This window comes from Panthera pardus, unplaced genomic scaffold (assembly GCF_024362965.1).
Source record: "Panthera pardus isolate Hobbes unplaced genomic scaffold, ASM2436296v1 HiC_scaffold_16, whole genome shotgun sequence".
Lineage (NCBI taxonomy): Eukaryota > Metazoa > Chordata > Mammalia > Carnivora > Felidae > Panthera > Panthera pardus.
Window position 1 is genome coordinate 145613749 of NW_026526721.1, and position 20129 is coordinate 145633877.

At 40.6% G+C, this 20129-nt stretch overlaps 1 protein-coding gene across 1 annotated transcript in view; it reads right to left on the reverse strand.

The window, feature by feature from the left end:
* Nucleotides 1–19176, reverse strand: part of GADL1 (glutamate decarboxylase like 1) — a 167035-nt gene extending 147859 nt beyond the window's left edge. The window contains exon 1 of the mRNA XM_019422854.2: nucleotides 18971–19176. Coding sequence (XP_019278399.1) covers nucleotides 18971–19007 — 37 coding nt within the window. The 5' untranslated portion in view covers nucleotides 19008–19176. The remainder of the gene's footprint in view (nucleotides 1–18970) is intronic.
* Nucleotides 19177–20129: the final 953 nt, after the last annotated feature.

Sequence of the window (20129 nt, forward strand, 5' to 3'; positions counted from 1 at the left end):
CACATAGATTTTAGAATTATTTGTTCTATTTCTTTGGAAATATGCCACTGGATTTTGATAGTGATTGCATTGAATTTGTGCATTGTCTTGGGTAGCTTGGACATTTTAACAATATTAATTCTTCCAATCCAGGAACATGGAATACCTTTCCATTTCTGTGTCTTCTTCAATTTCTTGCCTTCATGTCTTGTAGTTTCAATGTATATGTCGTTCATCTGCTTGATTGAATTTATCCCTGGTTTTTAATTCTTTTTGATGAAATTACAAACAGAATTGTTTTGGGGGCGCCTGGGTGGCTCAGTCGGTTAAATGTCCGACTTTGGCTCAGGTCATGATCTCATGGCTTGTGAGTTCTAGCCTGGCATCGGGCTCTGTGCTGACAGCTCAGAGCCTGGAGCCTCTTCAGATTCTGTGTCTTTCTCTCTCTCTATGCCCCTCCCCCACTCACACTCTCTGTCTCTCAAAAATAAACATTAAAAAAAATTTTTAAACAAAATAAAAACAAATAGAATTATTTTGTTTTTCTTTCTGAGAGGACACTTTTAGTGTATAGAAATGCAGTAGATTTTTATGTATTGATTTTGTATCCTACAACTTTACTAAATTTGTTGATTTGTTCTAACAACTCAATTTTTTGATGGAGCCCTTAGGGTTTTCTATTTATAATATCATGTCATTTGTAAATAGTGACAGTTTGATTTCTGTTTCCATTTGGATGCCTTAATTTCTTCTTCTTGCCTAATTGGTCTGGCTAGGATTTCCAATACTATGTTGACTAAGAGCAGTGAGAGTGGGCATCCGTGTCTTGTTCCTGATCTTAGGAGAAAGACTTTCAGCTTTTTACCATTGAGGATGATATTAGCTGTGGGCTTGTCATTTATGGCTTGTATGATGTTGAGGTATATGATCTCTATACCCATTTTTTTGATAATGGATATTGATAATTTACTTTAATTTCAAAAATGCCTTCCTTTCTCACTGGACATGAGGCCAGGAATTAGGTAACCTTCTGAGATTTCCAAGACAGTGGGTTTTCCAGAGTCATTTATTTCTATCGCTTGAGTAAACATTACTTGACAAGCTATATGTGCTGCTACTGTATATCTTAGCTTGTCATATTGATAAGCAGCTCTTAAAACCACCCTCACCCACCCACCATCCCACCTCTAAGCCTTATGAACTTTCCTGATGGGTACAATTTCAGCTTGCAAGGATTTGAAGGTAGTCAGGCTCTATGAGAAAATTGAATCTATTATATCCACATAGTACATTTCAGCCCCATCCTCCAGCCCCAGACTGGTGAACTTGGCTATGGAAGAGACGCTTTCATCTGGCTCAGTGGGGACTCTGGGACCAAGGTGCAATATGTACACTAGGAACGCTGCTCACTGTGTGTCCCTCTCCTTCATTAGCCACTGCCACCCTCGTAGTCATTTTTCACCCTGTGCCATTTTGACTCTTTGTCCTCCTTGACTCTCCATGTTGCTTCTTGTCTACACATACTTGTGAAACCTGAGATTTAACTCACTGCTGTGTCTGTAAATTAGCCTTGCTGACATAAGGCTAAGTAGCGAGAATGCCCATTTTTAGTTTCCTTGTTTGCTTAGGGCATTTGGGGTTTAACCAGCATCCCAACTGGAACGACCCTCCCACCCACCCCCAGACACAGTCTTGGCATGATTGTCAATTAAGGTTATGCTCTTTGGTGGGTATCTCCAGGTACCAAGTATTTCCAATCTCCAGAGTTGTCTGGGCTCCTATCTTTTCAAAGGTCTAATTATTTACCTCTCTCTCCAAATCAGTGAATTCCAAGATCCTTCCACTGAATTCCCCCTAAAAGTGATCTAGACTCATGCTGTTTTCTGTGACACCAGAGAACCATAACTCATACTCTGAATAATTTGGTTTCTGTAGCCATTTCCAAGTAAGGAAAGTTAAATCCAATTAGACACACCTTAGTATACTCTACGGACCCTCAGAATTCCTCATCTCTTTTTATCTTTTTCTCCAAAATTTAGGGATCACCCAGATACTCTCAGAAAGCAAATATGGTGTTTTTTTTTCTCTTTTTAAAAATATTCCTCTCAAGAACAAGTCTGGATGATTGAGGTCAACGAGTACTGTCTTTGCAAAGAGTTCAGAACGATATTGCCAAAAAGAAATATAACGCAAGCCACAGATGATGCCACCTGTGTGATTTATCTTTTCTAGTAGTAGATGCCATTCAGGAAATAAAAATATAATGGCCCTTATTTAAAAAAAAACAAACAGGAGTTAAGATTCACCGGATATTTACAGAGGATCAGGTACTGAGCCAGGCACCTTGTACAGATCACTTCATGTAATCCTCCCAATAAGCCTATGATGAAAATATCTTTCTTAACTCCATTTCACAGATAGAGTAACTGAGGCCAGAGGGAATTAAGAGGACTGCCCAAATCAGACAGCTAATAAGTGGTAGAGGCAGAATTCAAAGCCAGATACCCTGAGTTCAGTCCGACATAACGTTGATAATTACCACACTCTACCTTTCTTTTTTTTAAGAAAAGGCAAACGAGAAGATACTGCTTCTTGTGTCTCATCAGCCACACTAAACAATTTGGACATATATTTTGTACTCCTAAAGCAATAAGCAATTATCTTGGAACTATGCATTAAATTGCAATGTGCGGCAATTTAATATATAGTTTTAAAACCAATTTGCTCAAGTGTTGACTTCAGAATTTTAAATGTATTCCATTTAACCAGCAATTTAAATGAAAATTTAAATAAATGCTATAAATGGGTGCCTCATTTGCATGATCTGTTGATTAACTCCGATGTGAAGCTCATCTGTGCCCAGGGTTCTGCCTTCTAGCCTAGGCCTTTGGCAGATCATCTTCTAGATGAGCAGAGACAGTAACTCTCAGCTCCTTAGCACCTCAACACACATGCTGTGACATTCACATGAGGCCAACCTCAAATGGAGAAAACTGTACTTAGCAAAACTCCTTTATGGAGGCTATTACAAGTGATGGGAAGGAACATACCACGAAGCTGTTGGAATGGCAGTAAGACCTTTCCAAGAAGCATCTTTAAGGAAAATCAGATGATCTAAACTGCCTCCTAAGGAGAGAGGACTCTGGCCCTTGCAGGGCGAACACATTGCCGAGCAGAGTATGCAAACATAGGGACAGAGATGAACTGCTCAGTGAAGTAGAAAAGAAGGTGAGGCTGCCCCCAGCACCTTCCTTCTCATCCTTTATGCTACACAGAATCAGCCTTACCCCATATAAAATCAGAGAAAATATTCCAAAAAATTTAACCTTCTTGGGAGCCACCACAGTCACATAAACTACATTGTAGATGGTGCCCCTGAAGTGGCAAACATGGCTGCCCAGGGGGATGCCCACACATCTCATCGCTGCTCTGATGTTGACAAATGAAGCGCCCGTAGAACACTGCATAACAGATCAGAAAGACGTTGGCATGGGTGCGTCCACAGCTGAGACCCAGTGAGGCTTGAATTTGGGTCCATCCAGAATATGTGCCAAAGTGGGTTTGGGGCCAATCTTGCATAGGAACATGGGATCTTAGAGCCTGACCATCACTTATAGATCATTTAGCAAATATCCTCATTTTGACTTTGAGAAAATTGAGATTTAGGGGCACACGTATTGTTTCATGGTCATGTACCTCCTTCTATAGGTCTACCAGAGCCTGTAAGGGCTGTCCATACTTCACCTCTCATAAACATCTGGAACTTATTTCATAGAATAGTAGCTACCATTTATCTAGCACTTCCTACGTGCCAGGTTTGGGTTAAGCCCTTTACAAATAATAGCATATTTATCCCACACAGCAACCCTGTGAAGATACAAACAACTAAAACTCACTCTGGTTAAGTGACACACAAAAATAATTTATTGGGAGGAGGTATCAGTTATCTACAGTTGTGTAACAAATACCCCAAGACTTAGAAGTTTAAAACAACAATGATGTATTGTTTCTCTCGATGCTGTGGCTTGTCTGGGTGATTCTGCTGGTCTTGCCTGGGCTTACTCACACAACTGGATCAGCTTGTGCAGTGGCTGGGAGTTGAGCCCATCTGGAAAGCCTAGGATAGCTGGACCTCTCTCTCGACATAGGCTTTCATTTTCAAAGAGATTAGACTGATATTCCTCACAAGGTGACAGTTGGTTTGAAGATGGTGAAAGCAAAAGCTACAAAGCCTCTTGAGGCCTTGGACTGTATGTCACACAACATCACCTCTGCCACACTGTGTTGATCAAAGCAAGTCACCAGAAAAAAAGCTCACCTCTTGACGACAGAAGGCAATGTCGCCTTGCAAAGTGATACGAATACTAGGAAGGAATAAAGGAATGTGAAGCCATTTTTTTTCAATCTACTAGAGTCTACCCTCTTACCAAAAATTATTCATACTCCTTCCACCCACAAAATACACTTATTCCCATCCCCAAACCTGCCCAAATCTTGTCCTATTATAGAAACACGCTTGTAGTCCAGGATCGCTTCTGATTTGTGTCAAGTCTACAAACATAAAAGGCTATTCAGTTGCAGCTGCTCTTGGTTCAGGGACCCATAAACTAAACACACAGAGTCTCAGACACCACACTCAACATAAAATAGCAAGAATATGATTACCACCATAGACACTCCCAGGAAAGAACGGAAGGCATAGAGCCGGCCACTGGTCCACAGCAGTTCTGAAATCTAGCCAAGGACATATTGCACCTGTTGCACGGGGGTCCGATTCTGCCCGCTGGGGTGGTCTCCTAGTCCATTATTCTCTACGGCTCTTGGATCTGCGCTCAGACAGAAGAGAAGCAGTGGCCCGGCCTCTCGGACAGTCTTTGATGTCAGATACCGTGGTGAGTGGTTGCCGACATCCCAGCACATATTGGCTTGTCCTTGTCTCTTCTCTTCTCATCTGAATGCTTGCTTCTTGATTCTCAGGGATGGAAGCTACACAGAGAAACAGCTTTCTTTCTCCAGCTCCGCGCACGGTCACACTTTGGCAACTGCACCCGCCTGCGTTCCCAGGCTCCTCTATAAGCTCTAACTTGCCCTCTCTCGCCAGTGCTTCAGGGGGGCTGATTAGTGACTTGACTTTTATCTGATTTCCAGAGAAACCCTCTTGCCTCTTCATGGAATTTTTCTTCCTCAGCCTCTCCCATAATTGGGTAAGGTTTAATTTCGATAATAAGCACGTTATGCCAGAGTACTCCTTACGCACAATATGTTATTGTGACTCATCTTCACCCTACCCATACAAGTTACACACATGCTGTTTTATAGGCAAGGATGCTGAGGATCACAGAAGTTGGGTAACTTGCCCATAGCTACACAGCCAAAAGGTTTCAGAGCTCAGACTTGAACTCAGGTCTGACTCCTGAGCCTCTGCACGTAACTCCTATTCTCCATCCACTGGGAGAAGAGGGACGGGGACAGTGGTGCGCCAGTAAACTGGTTTCTGAAGAAAAAGGCCCTGACTGACAGCACTTGTCTAGCTTTCTGGTGTAAAGACTCCCGTCAGGCTAATCTCAAGCTACTAACAATCTGATAATTCGTTTACAACATTTCTGAATATTTAACACTCTCACGAGCTGGTAGGAAGTGGTTTCAGCATACCAACGATAGGGAACTAGGAAAACAAAATTCTTCACTAAGGAAATGTTGTGATAGTTAACAAAAATGGAGTAGAGTGGTTCTTCAGGGGCGGACCTGTGCTCAAGCAATCCCTTCCAAGTCAACTGTCTTTATCCCTTTGCCTGCAGCCTTTCTATCTTGGCAAAACCTTCTCTGCCCACTTATGTGGCAAGCCTGAAGTTCTGAAAAACGAATACCCATACCTCAGCATCTCCCACCAATCACCAATAGAAATTAATGTCTAAATATCCAGCTCGTTTGTCTTTCATAGGGGATGACTCTGAGGTGTGTATTCTTCACTAACACCCCGAGTTCCCCAGTAGAATTAAGCTTCAATTACTCACAGGGCTACTTTGCTTTATCGTGTATTCTCTGTTGGCTAGCTCTGAAACCACCTTCCAAAGTAACTACTTGATCTTTTACCCTTGACTTAGGTCTGCTTCTGAAAAACTCAAATCAAGACAAATGATTACCATGTTTTGAATGCCCATGGACCAGACAGACACCGCACTGGACATTAACACGTGTTTACGCAACTCTTTATGACATCTTGTGTGGCAAGTATCATTCCCAACTGTACAAATATGAAAATGAGGATCAGAGAAGTTCATTAACTTTGGGGAGGTCACATAGCTGGTATAGTAAATAGCAGAGCTGGTATTCAAACTATGATTGATTGCAATGTCTCCTCTCTTTTCACTAAACCACGCTGCCTCTCTCACCAGGGAGACTGGACGAATACACGTGAAACAATAAAAGAACAATTAACTGCTAAACTGACATATTGTATTGAACACTTCTGGACAAAACTGTCATCATACGTATGTTCCACAATTACTTTCTGAAATTCTCTTTTGTTGTGCCATCAACTTGAAAAATAAGGCCACCAACAAGTATCAGGAAATTCAATTTTTTATGGATTTTCTTTCTTCTCTATCATTGCTTCATACAAATTAGGTACTGAAACAAAACTGAGCTGATGGCATAACAGAATATACCATGATGAAAGTGCATATGAAGAAAATATGTTCCCTGGATATATTTTTTGGCCCACATAGCATTTGAAAGAACAGATAAGATATGTCATAAAATACCAACTAAGTCTCTATTGATTTTGAAAGTCAATGCAAAGCATTAGGAGATCAAACAACACAATATCCAGAGTGCTGAATTGGGAATAGTCTTATCAGCAAGAAACTCAAACAAAAGGACTTAGCAATATATTTAACAGGCAAAATTGGAGTGTAGAAATTTAAAATTTGCCAATGCTGCAGCTTAATCATCAAAACAGATTTGAATATTTAGATAGCTGCTCTATAATATTTCCCATTAAGAAGCTCCTGAATGCTGAAATTCTTAGCACTGTACTTCAGATGCTGGTGGAAACTAACATAAAATTTAACGGTGATTTAATCTGTATTTTACAGGGTTGATTTCTTACTTTTAATTATCTGCTCTGACAATAGGCACGGACAGAACATTATAGAACTTGGGATGGGAGAGCCCAGCCCCGACTCTAGCCCTACATAGTTCTTTGACTGCAAATAGTACTTTACTCTCTGGTTAAATGATGCCGTCAGTTAAATGACCCTCTACAAGATGCCTGGCCACTCTAACTGTCCGTGATTCTATGGCGAAAGCCCATTTTTCAGTTAAAATCCCATTCACATAATGAACACAAATCACATTCCAGAATTGCTAAGAGTCTTCATCAATGATCTGCACTACTGTGAATTCCTAAAACGTGTCAGGACCCCATGATGGCAGCTCACTGGAGGAAATGATGAAGAATGTGGTCTTTAGGGCCACGGGGACCACTTGAGGCTCAGCAAAGCTGTTTCCTGGCAAAAGTCCCTCTTTATTATTTTGCTTTTACGAGTTGTAGGCATGAATGAATGAATGAATAAAGTGATACTTCAGCTTTGAATTACAATGTGACTTGACTGACATCCGATACCCATTGTTTTTCCCTCTTAAAAAAAATGGAGGACTTTTCCGCTAAGCCTCACTTACCACGGGAGCTCCATCAGCAGACCTGAGGCCCAGCTTTGTGCATGTTCACCCTTGGCAACTGCACTCCGCAAAGACGGGGCTGGTGTCGATGGCAGTGGCTGAAGCAGCCAATTTCATTTGTTTCAAGGTTGTTTGTGGCCCCAAGGTTGTTTATGACACACAGGTATACGGAGAAAATATAAATATATTTTGGTCTCTAATTAATTTTGTCTTCCCCCTGAGTCCCCATTGCCAAAAAGAGGTAACAAAATGTACCTTATTTAGCCCAGTCTGGTTAAAATTTGGTCATATGTGGTAAGTTAAACAGTCTCTTTAGACAATGCTCAGTTTTACCGTGTAAAAATGCTCCATCTCTTAGATCTCCATTTCCCCTTCTCCTAATACTCTTCATGATGGCTTGTAGGCACATAAGCAGAAAAGCAAGTTATCCAACCTCAAGATGGAGGAAGACTGGTAGGGGCCTTGGATCAGTATAGTGTCCACCAGCACCCTTGTCTCTGGGAAATCTTGGTTTCTACACCCTTTCTCACCTGGCAGTCACGGCTGAGGCATATTCATGGTGTCTCTCTCTCTCTCTCTCTCTCTCCATTGGTTAGATAGGGGAGGTGCTTCACGACTAAGGTCACCTCGCCTTGGCTGTCAATGATGGTATAGACCCTCTGGATTTATGCCACATCCTCCATAACCTCCCCAACAGAGATCGTCCTATGATTTCATCTTCATCAGAGAGGGACCCTTGGGAGGATCAAGGGTCCTTGATTCAACTACCTTCCTCTGAGGACAAGAGGGTCTTTCTGAGTTACCTCCACCCCTTCAAAGGCTAAATCAAGCCTCTCCCTCCTTGTCCAGTTTCAGTGAGCCATCCCTTTTGCGTTGAAGAGATTGCAAGGCAGCCTTCCCCAAGAGAAGTTGGTAAAGATTTCTGTTGTTGGCCGTGTTTCCATAAACCTACCATATAAATGATCTACGCCCCTCCCTGCTCCTTGGGTTTGATCCCAAGTAATAAGGAAGAGATGCTATGTCTTTCAACATTTGCCTCCCTTGCTTCAATCTCTTTTTTCCTCCCCATTATCACCTCATATCAGGAGTGGAGATTCTACACGGACTTTTCTTACTTTAAATATTCCCTTTTTGATCTTAGCTTTAAAGGTACACAAAGGTATCTTCTCTGTACGATACCTCCACGATTTTGTCTTCTAGGCCTAGTAGGTCATGTTAAAGGGGAAATAAAGGAATTTAGGGAGCCCTATATCAAGGCAATAGCCTGAGTTGTAAAACTATTGTTTTCCTTTGAAACTCTGATTTTGGCCACTGGAATCTAAATAGTAATTATCTTTCTCTTTGCATTCTACCTGTAAGGATCATACTCCCTCTTAAGCAGACAGCCATTTGCAGAGAAGAGCAGGTACTCAGAAACAGCAGGAAAAAGAAGCATGGTAATGTTTTTTTGAAATATCATATGCATGGGGATGCTCTAAAATTGGACTGTGCTGAGCGTTGCACAACTCTGTAAATTTGCTAAAAATTGAATTGCACATTCAAACAGGTGAATTTTATGATATGTAAACCATACCTCAATAAAGCTTTTAAAAAATCATGGGCAGCATAGAAGAGTGCACCCTTCTGTAGGCTCTGCTATGGACTTCTTAGTAGCACTGCCTATGTGAGCGATAGAAACAGAGCAAGCTAGGAGAGCACATGCAGGCATTGTCCCCTCCAGAAGGGTGAGGGATCTATCATACTCCCAGTACAGTTCAGTGAGTAGAAAGCTATAATTTTCCTTTAAGCCGGGACTTACTTGCCAAATCTGTTTACATGTGTATCTCTTGAGCAATAAAACGTTATTGGTTTCTCCAAATCGTGAGCATGAACTATAATTATGCATGCATATGTGTACATAAAAATACGTTTTCACCTACATACACTCTATTAGGAAGCATCTTATCTGGCAACATCAAATATCCAGAACGCACACAAAAATACAAAGGAGTGCAAAATAAATAAGTAGAAAAATGTTAGTGTAGTAGATACTTAAACCTCCTCTTATATAAACCTATTGACATTTCATCCGGAGGCAATCAACCTTACATAGGGTGCGATACCAACCTTTCGTGGGCTAGAAAACCAAGAATATGGGACAATAGCCAAAGTTGTCGAAAGCAATAAATTGGAGGAAATGTGGCAAGTGGCGGCTAACGATGCTACTAGGATTTATGAGAAGAAAGAAATTATTCTTTCTCTGACACTCATGGGAGATCATGATGAAGGAGACAAACTATAAAAGTTACAAGAATTCAAAAACAGCAATCTGCCCATCATTCAGTGAAGGGACAAATATGGCGGATACATCTCAACTCTTAGAAATGCTATATGATTCTGGCCTCCCAATGGCATTGCCAATATACACAAAAGACGGTTAAATCTGTTGAGGGAGGCAAGTAAGTTTTAAAATTATTTCACAAATTTTTCTATTCTTAAAAGCCTGCTTCCTTTGCTTTTAAATTAGGTGTTCTTTTTTTTTATTGTGGTAAAAAGCACATAAGCTAAAATTTACCATTTTAACTATTTTTAAGTGTGCAACTCACTCTGTTGAAGTATACTGTATTCATATGGTTGTGAAACAGATCTCCAGAACTTTTTCATCTTGCAAAACTGAAACTATATAACAAGTAAAGACTTTTCCTTCTCCCTGGATTCCCCCACACCTTGGTAACCACCATTCTACTTTATGTTTTATGAATTTGATTACTTTCATTACCTCATTTAAGTGGGATCATACAGTATTTGTCTGATCATAAAATTTTATGTCTGGCTTATTTCATTTAACACCATGTCCTCAAGGTGCATCCATGTGGTAGCCAGTGATGGTATTTCTATCTTTTTTAAGTCTGAATAATATTGTATTGTATGTATAAACTACATTTGTCTGTCTACTCATCCATTGATGGACATTTGGGTTGCTTGAACCTCTTGGCTATTGTGAACAGTGCTGCTGTGAATGCAGGTGCACAACTATCTTTTTAAGACCATGTTTTCAGTTCTTTTGCATATTGATCCAGAAATAGGAATTCTGGATAACATAATAGTTCTATTTTTACTTTGTTGAGGAAACTCTCTACTGTTTTTCATACCAGTGGCCCCATTCCACAATCCTGCCAATAGCCTACAAGAGTTCCAATTTCTCCACATCCTTCCAACACTTGTTATTTTCTATTTTATTTTTATTTTCTAATAGTAGTCATCCCAGTGAGTGTGGGTGATCGCTCATTGTGGTTTTGGTTTGCATTTCTCTGATGATTCATGATGCCGAGCTTCTTTTCATAGACTTTTTGGTCATTTGTGTGTCATCTTTGAAGAAATATTTGTTCAAGTCTTTGGCCTAAGTTTTACCTGACTTATTTGATTTTTTGTAATTGAGTTGTAGGAGTTCTTTATATAGTCTATATATTAACTCCTTATCAGATACAGGACCTGCAAATATTTTCTCCCATTTCACAGGTTGTTTTTCCATTCTGTTGTTTGTGTCCTCTGATGCACAAAGGTATTTTAGATTAATGGAGTCTCACTTGTCTAGTTTTGCTTTTGTTGCCTCTGCTTTTTGTGTCATATCCAGGAAACCATTGCCAAATCAAACATTGTAAGGATTTCTCCTATGTTTTCTCCTAGGAATTTTGTAGTTTTGGGTCTTCAGTTCAGGCTTTCAATCCATTTTTCAGTCAATTTTGTGTAGTGTATAAAGTAAGGATCCAACCTTATTCTTTTGCATGTGGATGTACAGTTTTCTCAACACCATTTGTTGAAGACATTGTCCTTTCCCCATTGAGTGGTCTTGTCACCCTTGTTGCAAATCATTTGACCACATACATAGGGGCTTATCTCGTGGCTCTGTATTCTAATCCATTGGTCTATCTATCCTTCTTTATGTAAGTACCACACTGTTTCAATTAGTATGACTTTGCAATATGTTTTGAAATCAGGAAGTGTGAGTCCTCTCGGGTTGCTACTTTTCAAAATTGTGTTGGCTATTTAGGGTCCCTTGAGATTCTATATGAATTTTAAGATTTTGTTTGTTTGTTTGTTTCTGCAGAAAATATTCTTGGAATTTTGATGAGCATTGTTTTGAATCTGTAGTTCACTTTGGATAGTATAGACATCTTAACCATATCAAGGAACCCGGTATGTCTTTTCATTTATCTGTGTCATCTTTAATTTCTTTCAGTAATGTTTGCAGTTTTCAGTGTAGAAGCTTTTTACCTCCCTGGTTAGGTTTATCTTTATGTATTCTTTCTGATGCTATTGTAAATCTTAAAAGTTTATTTTAATACAAATTTCAAGTGTATGCCTTTTAAAGAGATTATCAGTGAGACAGCCACCTGTAAAATAGACAGCTGATATCCCATTGATCTAAATCCTTCAACTCTATCCTATTTGCTCACCCAAATCCACATGTTTTCAAGTCTTAGTCTACAAAATTTAACCATTCCACCGACAATAACAAAAAGAGAACAGCAAAGATGCATTCCATGGTGCCCTCTTGAGTTGGGACCAACACTTGTTGGGATTTATCCCCAGCGCAAAGGGCCCCAACCACAGAGGCCATAGACAAGACAACTTTAAGTATGTAAACCATATGCAGGACTTAAAATGAAGCTCAGCTAAGGCAGGGAAAAAACATGCTCTGTATAACTCCATTGCATGAGAATTTTGTGATATATTGTTCATAAAAGCAGTATCAGGTGAAAACCCACATTGGAGGTCTCTGATTCATTTCATGTTCAAATATGCAACTTCTGTTGAAGGGATGGCCCTTACAGCAGTGATGGCAATGGAAGCAAACCGACTTTAGTTCCCTAAATCCACCAAAGGCTCTGTCCTTGCACAGACCCAGGAAAATGTTGAGCTCAATGATCATAATGTAATCAGTGGCAAAAAAAAACACAAAAAACAAAAATCTGTCTCCCATATTTTTCTATTGTATTCTCTATCTCTGCTGTTTCAGTTCTGAGTAGGAAGACTATTTTTTTAATTTATTTTTTATTTTTTTTAATTTCTTTTTTTAACGTTTTATTTATTTTTGAGACAGAGAGAGACAGAGCATGAACGGGGGAGGGGCAGAGAGAGAGGGAGACACAGAATCGGAAGCAGGCTCCAGGCTCTGAGCCATCAGCCCAGAGCCCGACGCGGGGCTCGAACTCACAGACCGCGAGATCGTGACCTGAGCCGAAGTCGGCCGCTTAACCAACTGAGCCACCCAGGCACCCCAGGAAGACTATTTAAAAAATCACTGTCCTGGGAGCTTGGATAGCTCAGTTGGCTGAGCTGACTTTGGCTCAGGTCATATCAGAGTTTGTGAGTTCGAGTCTCAAATCAGGCTCTACACTGTCACAGCAGAGCCTCCTCCTTTAGATCCCTCTCTCTCTCTGTCCCTCCCCCACTTGCATGCACACACACTCTCTCAAAAATAAACCTTTAAAAAATTATATATATATAATAATAATTATTATAATATAATAATAATTATATATATATATATATATATATATATATATATATATATACCACTGTCCCTTTTTCAATTACTCTATTAGGAGTGATAAAGATCAAGGTCTTCTTTCTTTATACTACAGTGCATTTGTTATTTGCTTTGAAGGTTCTATCTAAGCTATATCTTATTTTAAAACATACTCCCCATAGAATTCCAGGCATATTTATCCATACATTTCAATATGGTAAACGTTTAATGAGGGAGGAAGACAGGACATACTAATCTTAAACATGCCAGGTACTTTACGTACATTCTCACAAAATCCCATGAGGTTATTAGTAATGTTATTTGTTAACATCTCCATTGTACTGGGGAATCTATAAATTAAGTTGCCCTGAAAGGGGCCTCACTGTTATTAGAGTCAGAAACTAAGTTTTGGTCTATAAAAAGCAAAGCTCAAACCCTGTCCTTCCCCATCACTGCCATAACCAAGTGCAAATTAGTCAGGATGACGATTTGTAAAAAAAATAATAATAATAAGTATTTCTGACCATTGGATTTTCAAGAATTGCTAATCCTGATGCATTTCTATGCAAATTTTCAACTCTATATTATGCCTTAAAACATTGTTAATCCTTTGGTAGATTTGTAGAGTTCCCTTTCTTTTTTCTTTTGCTTCTATATTTTTACTTAATTTCCGGCCAATTATTTCTCTTCTATTATATTTGTGATTAAAAAAAAAGTTGAAACAACTTGAATATTCAGTAACTTGGGATTAATAAGAACACATTTAGATTCCAATATAAGGATTTGTTTGAACAATAGAAATGACAATCATGCTTGTGTAAGAAAATAAAAAGCAAACCAGACAAATACAACTGGAAAGCCTGGCCTAAAATGAATGAGAAAAACATGTAAGCAAAACAAAAACCCCATTCCCAGCCCACTTCCCTATCAAATTATTTTTTTTCTTTTTGTCTGTCAGAAGCAATGAAGATGCTCTTCAGAAAATACAGACAAGCAGAAGAACCTAAGGAAAAATTCATTACCTGCCCAATTGTATACAACTATTGTTTTTATTTTATTTTATATTTTATTTTATTTTATTTTATTTTATATTTTAGAGAGAGGGAGAGAGAAAGTAGGGTAGAGGGCTAGAGGGAGAGAAAGAGAGAATCTAAAGCAGGCTCCACACTCAGCATGGAGCCCCACATGGGGCTTGATCTCATGACTCTGGGATCATGACCTGAGCAGAAATCAAGAGTCAGTGACTCAACCGACTGAGCCACCCAGGTGCCCCTTGTATACAACTACTTTTAATCCCCAAGTGTAAGTTCTTTCAGCTCCGGTTTCATATGTATAAATGAATTATTATTTTTCAACAAAATGTGTTCTTGCTGTACAAACTATCCTGCAATCTACTACGATTTAAGCAACCTAACATAAACATTTTTTCAAACTAAACCCTATTGCCAAACGTGGAAAACACTCCAACATTTTACTCTTACTAATGGTAGGAAGAAGAAATAATTGCCTGAATATTACTTATGAAACCAAAAATAACATAGAAGAAATGTGAAAAATTCTGAAAACAGATCAAAAAAGGGCTTAAAATATAAAAGTTTGTGGGGTGTCTGGTGGCTCAATCAGTTAAGCGTTCGACTTCGGCTCAGGTCATGATCTCAAGGCTCATGAGTTCGAGCTTCGCATTGGGCTCTGTGCTGACAGCTCAGAAGCTGGAGTCTGCTTCAAATTCTGTGTCTTCCTCTCTCTCTGCCCCTCCTTCTCTCAAGCTCTGTCTCTCTCTCTCTCTCTCAAAAATAAATAAACATTAAAAAATATATATAATATACACATACATATATATACATATATGTTTGTGAGACTGCCCATAATACTCCCAAATTACTAGTACTTGAAATAATTAGTTAATGAGAGCATCAATTTTCAATCAACTTACTGAAATTAATTATGAAATCAATGTAAGAAATGAGGGCTGCATAATAGAAGCTCAATAAAATCTTTTATTGCCTACTAATAAAAAGCCTAATAGATAAAATGACATCATGGCTCTTTCTAGAAGTCAAAGATTAAACTAAGAAATGTAATTTAACCCAGAAGATGTAGAAGGAGGAAGGGCTGGGTGGTATAAAATAGTGCTCAAAATAAAGTGATCTTCAAGGAAAACACTGAACCACCAGCACAAAAGCAGCAAAATCCAGACTGTGGAAAAGTCTATAGACCAATAACCCAGGCTTTTTAACAGATAAACTATAAGAATGGAAAAGGCCAGGAGGGTGAATCTATAAATTAAAAGACGTATCACAGGTTTTCTTAATGGGTAAGACTAAATTGTTATGTCGAGGAATGCATAATTAGATGGTTAAACTATAAAAAGTGCAAGAAAGTAATTACTACCCAAGTCAGGGTAGTAGTTACTTATAGGGGAGGGGAGGGGCTGTGGTTAAAAGGGAGCACATAGGACACGTGCTCCCCGGAGGATGGCAAAATTTTATGTCTTCACCTGTGTGGTGATTGCAAGGGGACAAAATAATAGATGTTTTACATACTCAGTCCCTCATAATCCAAAAAGAAGTTTAATGGGCACAGAACCAAACACCATGGAGATCCCGTGTCTCCGTGATCATGAGAAGCTCAAGGTGAAAGGAAAGTGGGGAGAGGAGAAAAAGGGACTGTGCCAGAATCCATGCGTGTTGTGCATAAATTTAATGTGGGTTTCACTTTTGAGATATTATTTTCTTTGAGGCATTTTCCCATTTCCATTTCCATCCTACCACCCTCTGCACTATGGAACAGGTGTACCAAAAGACATTGATTTAGACTGGAATCAAGAGATTTAGACTTCTAGAGAAGTATGTCAGGGCTGGAAAGCAGGGAGGGGATGGGGTCACAGGGATACTCAGCAAGGTTACCAGAACGCCTGCAAGGGAAAATCTCAAAAGTAAGGTCAAGAGGCCCAGGATCCCACTTCTCAGAAAACTGAAGCAGCAGTGAGACATGAAAAACAAAACAATAGCATCCTGTTCCCCGGGATAGTGTGGAAGCAACATTATAGTTTTTGCAAAGTATATAAATATATCAGGTTAAAGGTTACTCATTCATTCTTCCTTTCCCAAAGAGCGGTGACTTTTTAAATGGCGGGGAGGGGCGGAGGGGGGGAAGGGGGCGGCTATCCCTCTTTACAAAGGTTCTTGTTCCCGGACCTAACTCTGGAAAGAAAAAGATAAACAAAAGACACTCAACTTTCACGCACTTGAAAGCACCTCAACTGCTTATGCAAAACAATTAGGGGACACTTACAAATTAGGTATTCATAAACTGTCATAACGTCTTTATATAACAAAGCAGGGGAAGCCAAGGGCAGAGGGGAGATCAAAAGTTAGCTTAACTATGATTTGCAACAAAGCAGTGTATTCAACATGACAACACGGCGGGAAATCAGAATCTTTTGTCATTATCTTTGAGTTATAAAGAGGGCACCAAACAAATTACAGAAAAATTTTGTTCCTGGATATCACGGTTTCAATCTTATTACAACATACCAGACTTACAACAGTATTTAAAGGTCAGCTTTTCAAGAGAAAAAAATATCTACCCCTCCCCATTAAAACTTGAAATTCGCTTCCATTTTAAGAGTGTTTCAACAAGAAGCAAAGCTGAATAAAATAAAAAGGATGAGTTTGCAGGACGATTTATGTGGAAGGTTTGTGTTATTATTTCAAACCACGGGTTGGGGGGAGGAATATTATGTGAGTCCAAAGAATTCTTAATTGTTAATGGAATTAAAATTTCAATATCATATAATTAATTGGATGTGCTATGGCAAGATCATAAACCGTATTTAAGCATGAGGAATTCTTTAGCTGTAACAGGATTCCCTGTGATGTTCTTCCATAATGTATAGGGCTGTAACAGATAGTCAACAAGAGGGTTTAACACAAGGCGTATCATTTAACATACTCATCAAATGTCACCTTACACGATCTTGTCACACATACTTAGAAATTTACTGAGTTTAACATATCTATCCTGTGCTTTTTTAAGGATGTCATAGGCAACTTTTGGCACAATTGGTTGCTATTAGACATGTCGCCTTATCACCTGTTCCAAGATGACCCGGCGCACAGCCTGGGCCTTCTGGCATTCTCCGGAATTCAAATGTCAGGTTAAACTTCACACTTCACTATTCAAACATGGCTAATTATTGAAGTCATCACAAGACGTGCCCAATTACAAGGACACGTCTTTAATTTAGGAAGAATAGATACTTTTTTTTTTTTTAAGTTCCTATCAGACTTCTAAAGGGCGTATGGCTTTGAAAGAATTACGATTAAAAACAGAAAACCAAACAAACAAAACAGTGCAGGGCTAAGGCTGTCCCATACAATTATCCGGCTTATCCTTGCCTCACATGAAGAAGCCTGCCATATAACTGGGAATTTTTTTTTTTTTCTGATCAACAATCTACTTTATAGTTTTCAATCAGTTCTCCAATAGCTAGATGTCTTAAATTACAGAGTGTGCTGACCCTAGAAACACAAAAATAGTAATTTTACAAAAAGCTCCAGAAGTTGATAGCACTAGTTTTTTCATACCATATAATGAAACACAATAACAATGCAACTTTAAAAAAAAATGTTTTTTGTTTGAATAGGATCAAGACAGCTATGCTGGGAACTTTTTAGGGACAATAAAAGGAATGAACGAAGAAGATTTCTTGTCGTACAATGGCTCTTGTCTTGCCAAATACTGTGCAAAATTCCCCACCCTGAAAATGATCCGCAGGGACCCCAAGCCGGGGTACCTGACGCACCTGTTGTGCCCAAGCCCCCAGAGAGCTTCAACTTAACACAGCTTCATTAAGCCTCGTTCAGTACAACCCGAAAGGATACTGATGCAAAGGGGAGTTATTCCTGGAGGAGCGCTCCTCCTAAAAGGTCAGCAACTAACTAGTTAGTGAAAATGCCTGAATAACAATAGGAATGACCTTTCAAAGCAGGGAATCTTTGGGGGGGGTGGGGAGGGGGGGTTCACGGAGGTAGGTAAGGAGTCTACCCTGAAATCTTTAGCAAACATCCAAATGTGTACAGATGGGTGAAACCTCACGGGAGACGGGTTCGGAATATTTCATCGCACGTTCAAAGCAGTCTAAGACCCTTCCCTCGCAAAAGCCAGTAACCATTATCTTACAGTAGAACTAAATGGCATCCGCGTTATAAAATCAGTTTGGGGAATTCTGCGGCCCAACACCTTCCCTAAACAACTAACGTCCAGTCCCCCACCCGCAGGCTCCCAGCCCAAGTGCATCAGGGCATCACTCTCTCTGTAAGATCAAGGCAGCCTCTTTTCAGGCCAGTTGCTAAGAGTAGCAGGGTGGAGGTGGGAGGGTGGAGGTGGGAGGGCGGGGGTGATGCTGTGCACGTCCCAAGTGGAAGCAAAATCGTCTTTCTTCAGGAAAGGGACTTTCACGGGGTCTAAGGATCCCCGCAGCAGCGCGCCAAGCAGTGAAACCCCGACATGCATTTCATTTCACAAACCTGCACGGTGCCCATTATGTTGCGAGCGCAGTCCTCTGCGCTGTATAAAAGTTAACTTGTTTAAATTCTAAAATTAACCCTGAAAGGTACAGAAAAGGATGCAAAACAATCCATGAAGATGGGGACTTCCTACCCAGCCCAGCCGCCTTACAGAGAAATAACCCCTCCTCCTCAATCCCCAGGTCACCCAGCATCCCGGAGACAAAAGCCCGCGAGGGAAGCGGTTAGGGGCTAAAATCGCAGCCACGCGGAGGCCAGTCGTTACCGTCCAGCGGGCACTCGCGGTCCGAGTCGCTGCTCATCGCTGCTCCCCGACTCCGGGTTGTCCCCCGCGCGGCTCCCGCAGTCTAGGCAGCGGCTGCAGTTGCTGAGGCAGCGCCCCCCTTGGGGCCCCGCAGGTGCACCCGGCGGCAGCTGGGCGCGCGCCAGGGCGGAGGGAGAGATGAGGACACACTCCTGGCGCTCCTTTCACTTTGCAACCCGAGGCCCCAGTGCCAGGCTCCTGCAGCCCAAGGCTCTCTATTAATACTTGGTGGGCGGCTGGCTGCATGCCAACGACTTGACCCTTGCCGGGGGTCCCTCTGCCCTCGCTGGGAAGGGGTGGGGAACAGCGTGCAGGAATGTGGGTGATTTGCCTGGGAAGAAATAGGCAGAGAGCAGCTCTCCTAGGCAAGGCAGGTGAGTGAGCCTTGGCTTGTGACTTTTCCAGAGGCCGGCGTTTGGGAGTAACCACCTCACAGCGTCCGATCTGGCCCCAGAAGCCCTCAGCTAAATATGTGGCCTGCTCCAGGCCACCAGCTCAGGGAACCTATTTTAGGGCCGCTGCCGTGAGCTCCGTCTGCTACCCATTCATTCAGTACTGCCTTGACATTTCAGAGTTCTACAAGCGAATCCCTTTTCCCCTATCGGATTTCAGCCTCTCTTGCCTCTGCAAAATTCCAGTTTGGAGAAGGGAAAGGCCAAGGGCTAGTGAGCCAAAGGAGGTGGTGAATTAGAAAGGCCTGGTATTTGTTTGGTCTTGAGGCTGCAATTTTCTCAACACTCTGGTTCTTTCAGCCAGGCCATAAAGTTGGGTTGCGGCCATGTTCCTATTGTAAATTTAAATTTAATCAGTGGATGCGGCTTTTTTGTCATCCTTCTAACAAGCTTTATGGTTAAAGTTAAATTCCCTCAGGAGCTTTTAACTTAGGCTGTTGATAGGATAGGAGCAAAATCAGTTAATGCCATTTCAAAGCATATTTATGACAACTACATTAGGGAATTGCATTTGTTATCTAGATATTTCAACGGGCTTAAAAAAAAAAAGTCCTGGTTTATTTTTGCACAGAGCCTCGTATCCACCCTTAGCAGGTAAATTCTTTCTAGGCTAGCAAGAGTTTAAGTCCCTATCAGTGAAGACAGGGCAGATCTTTGCTCTCAAGTAA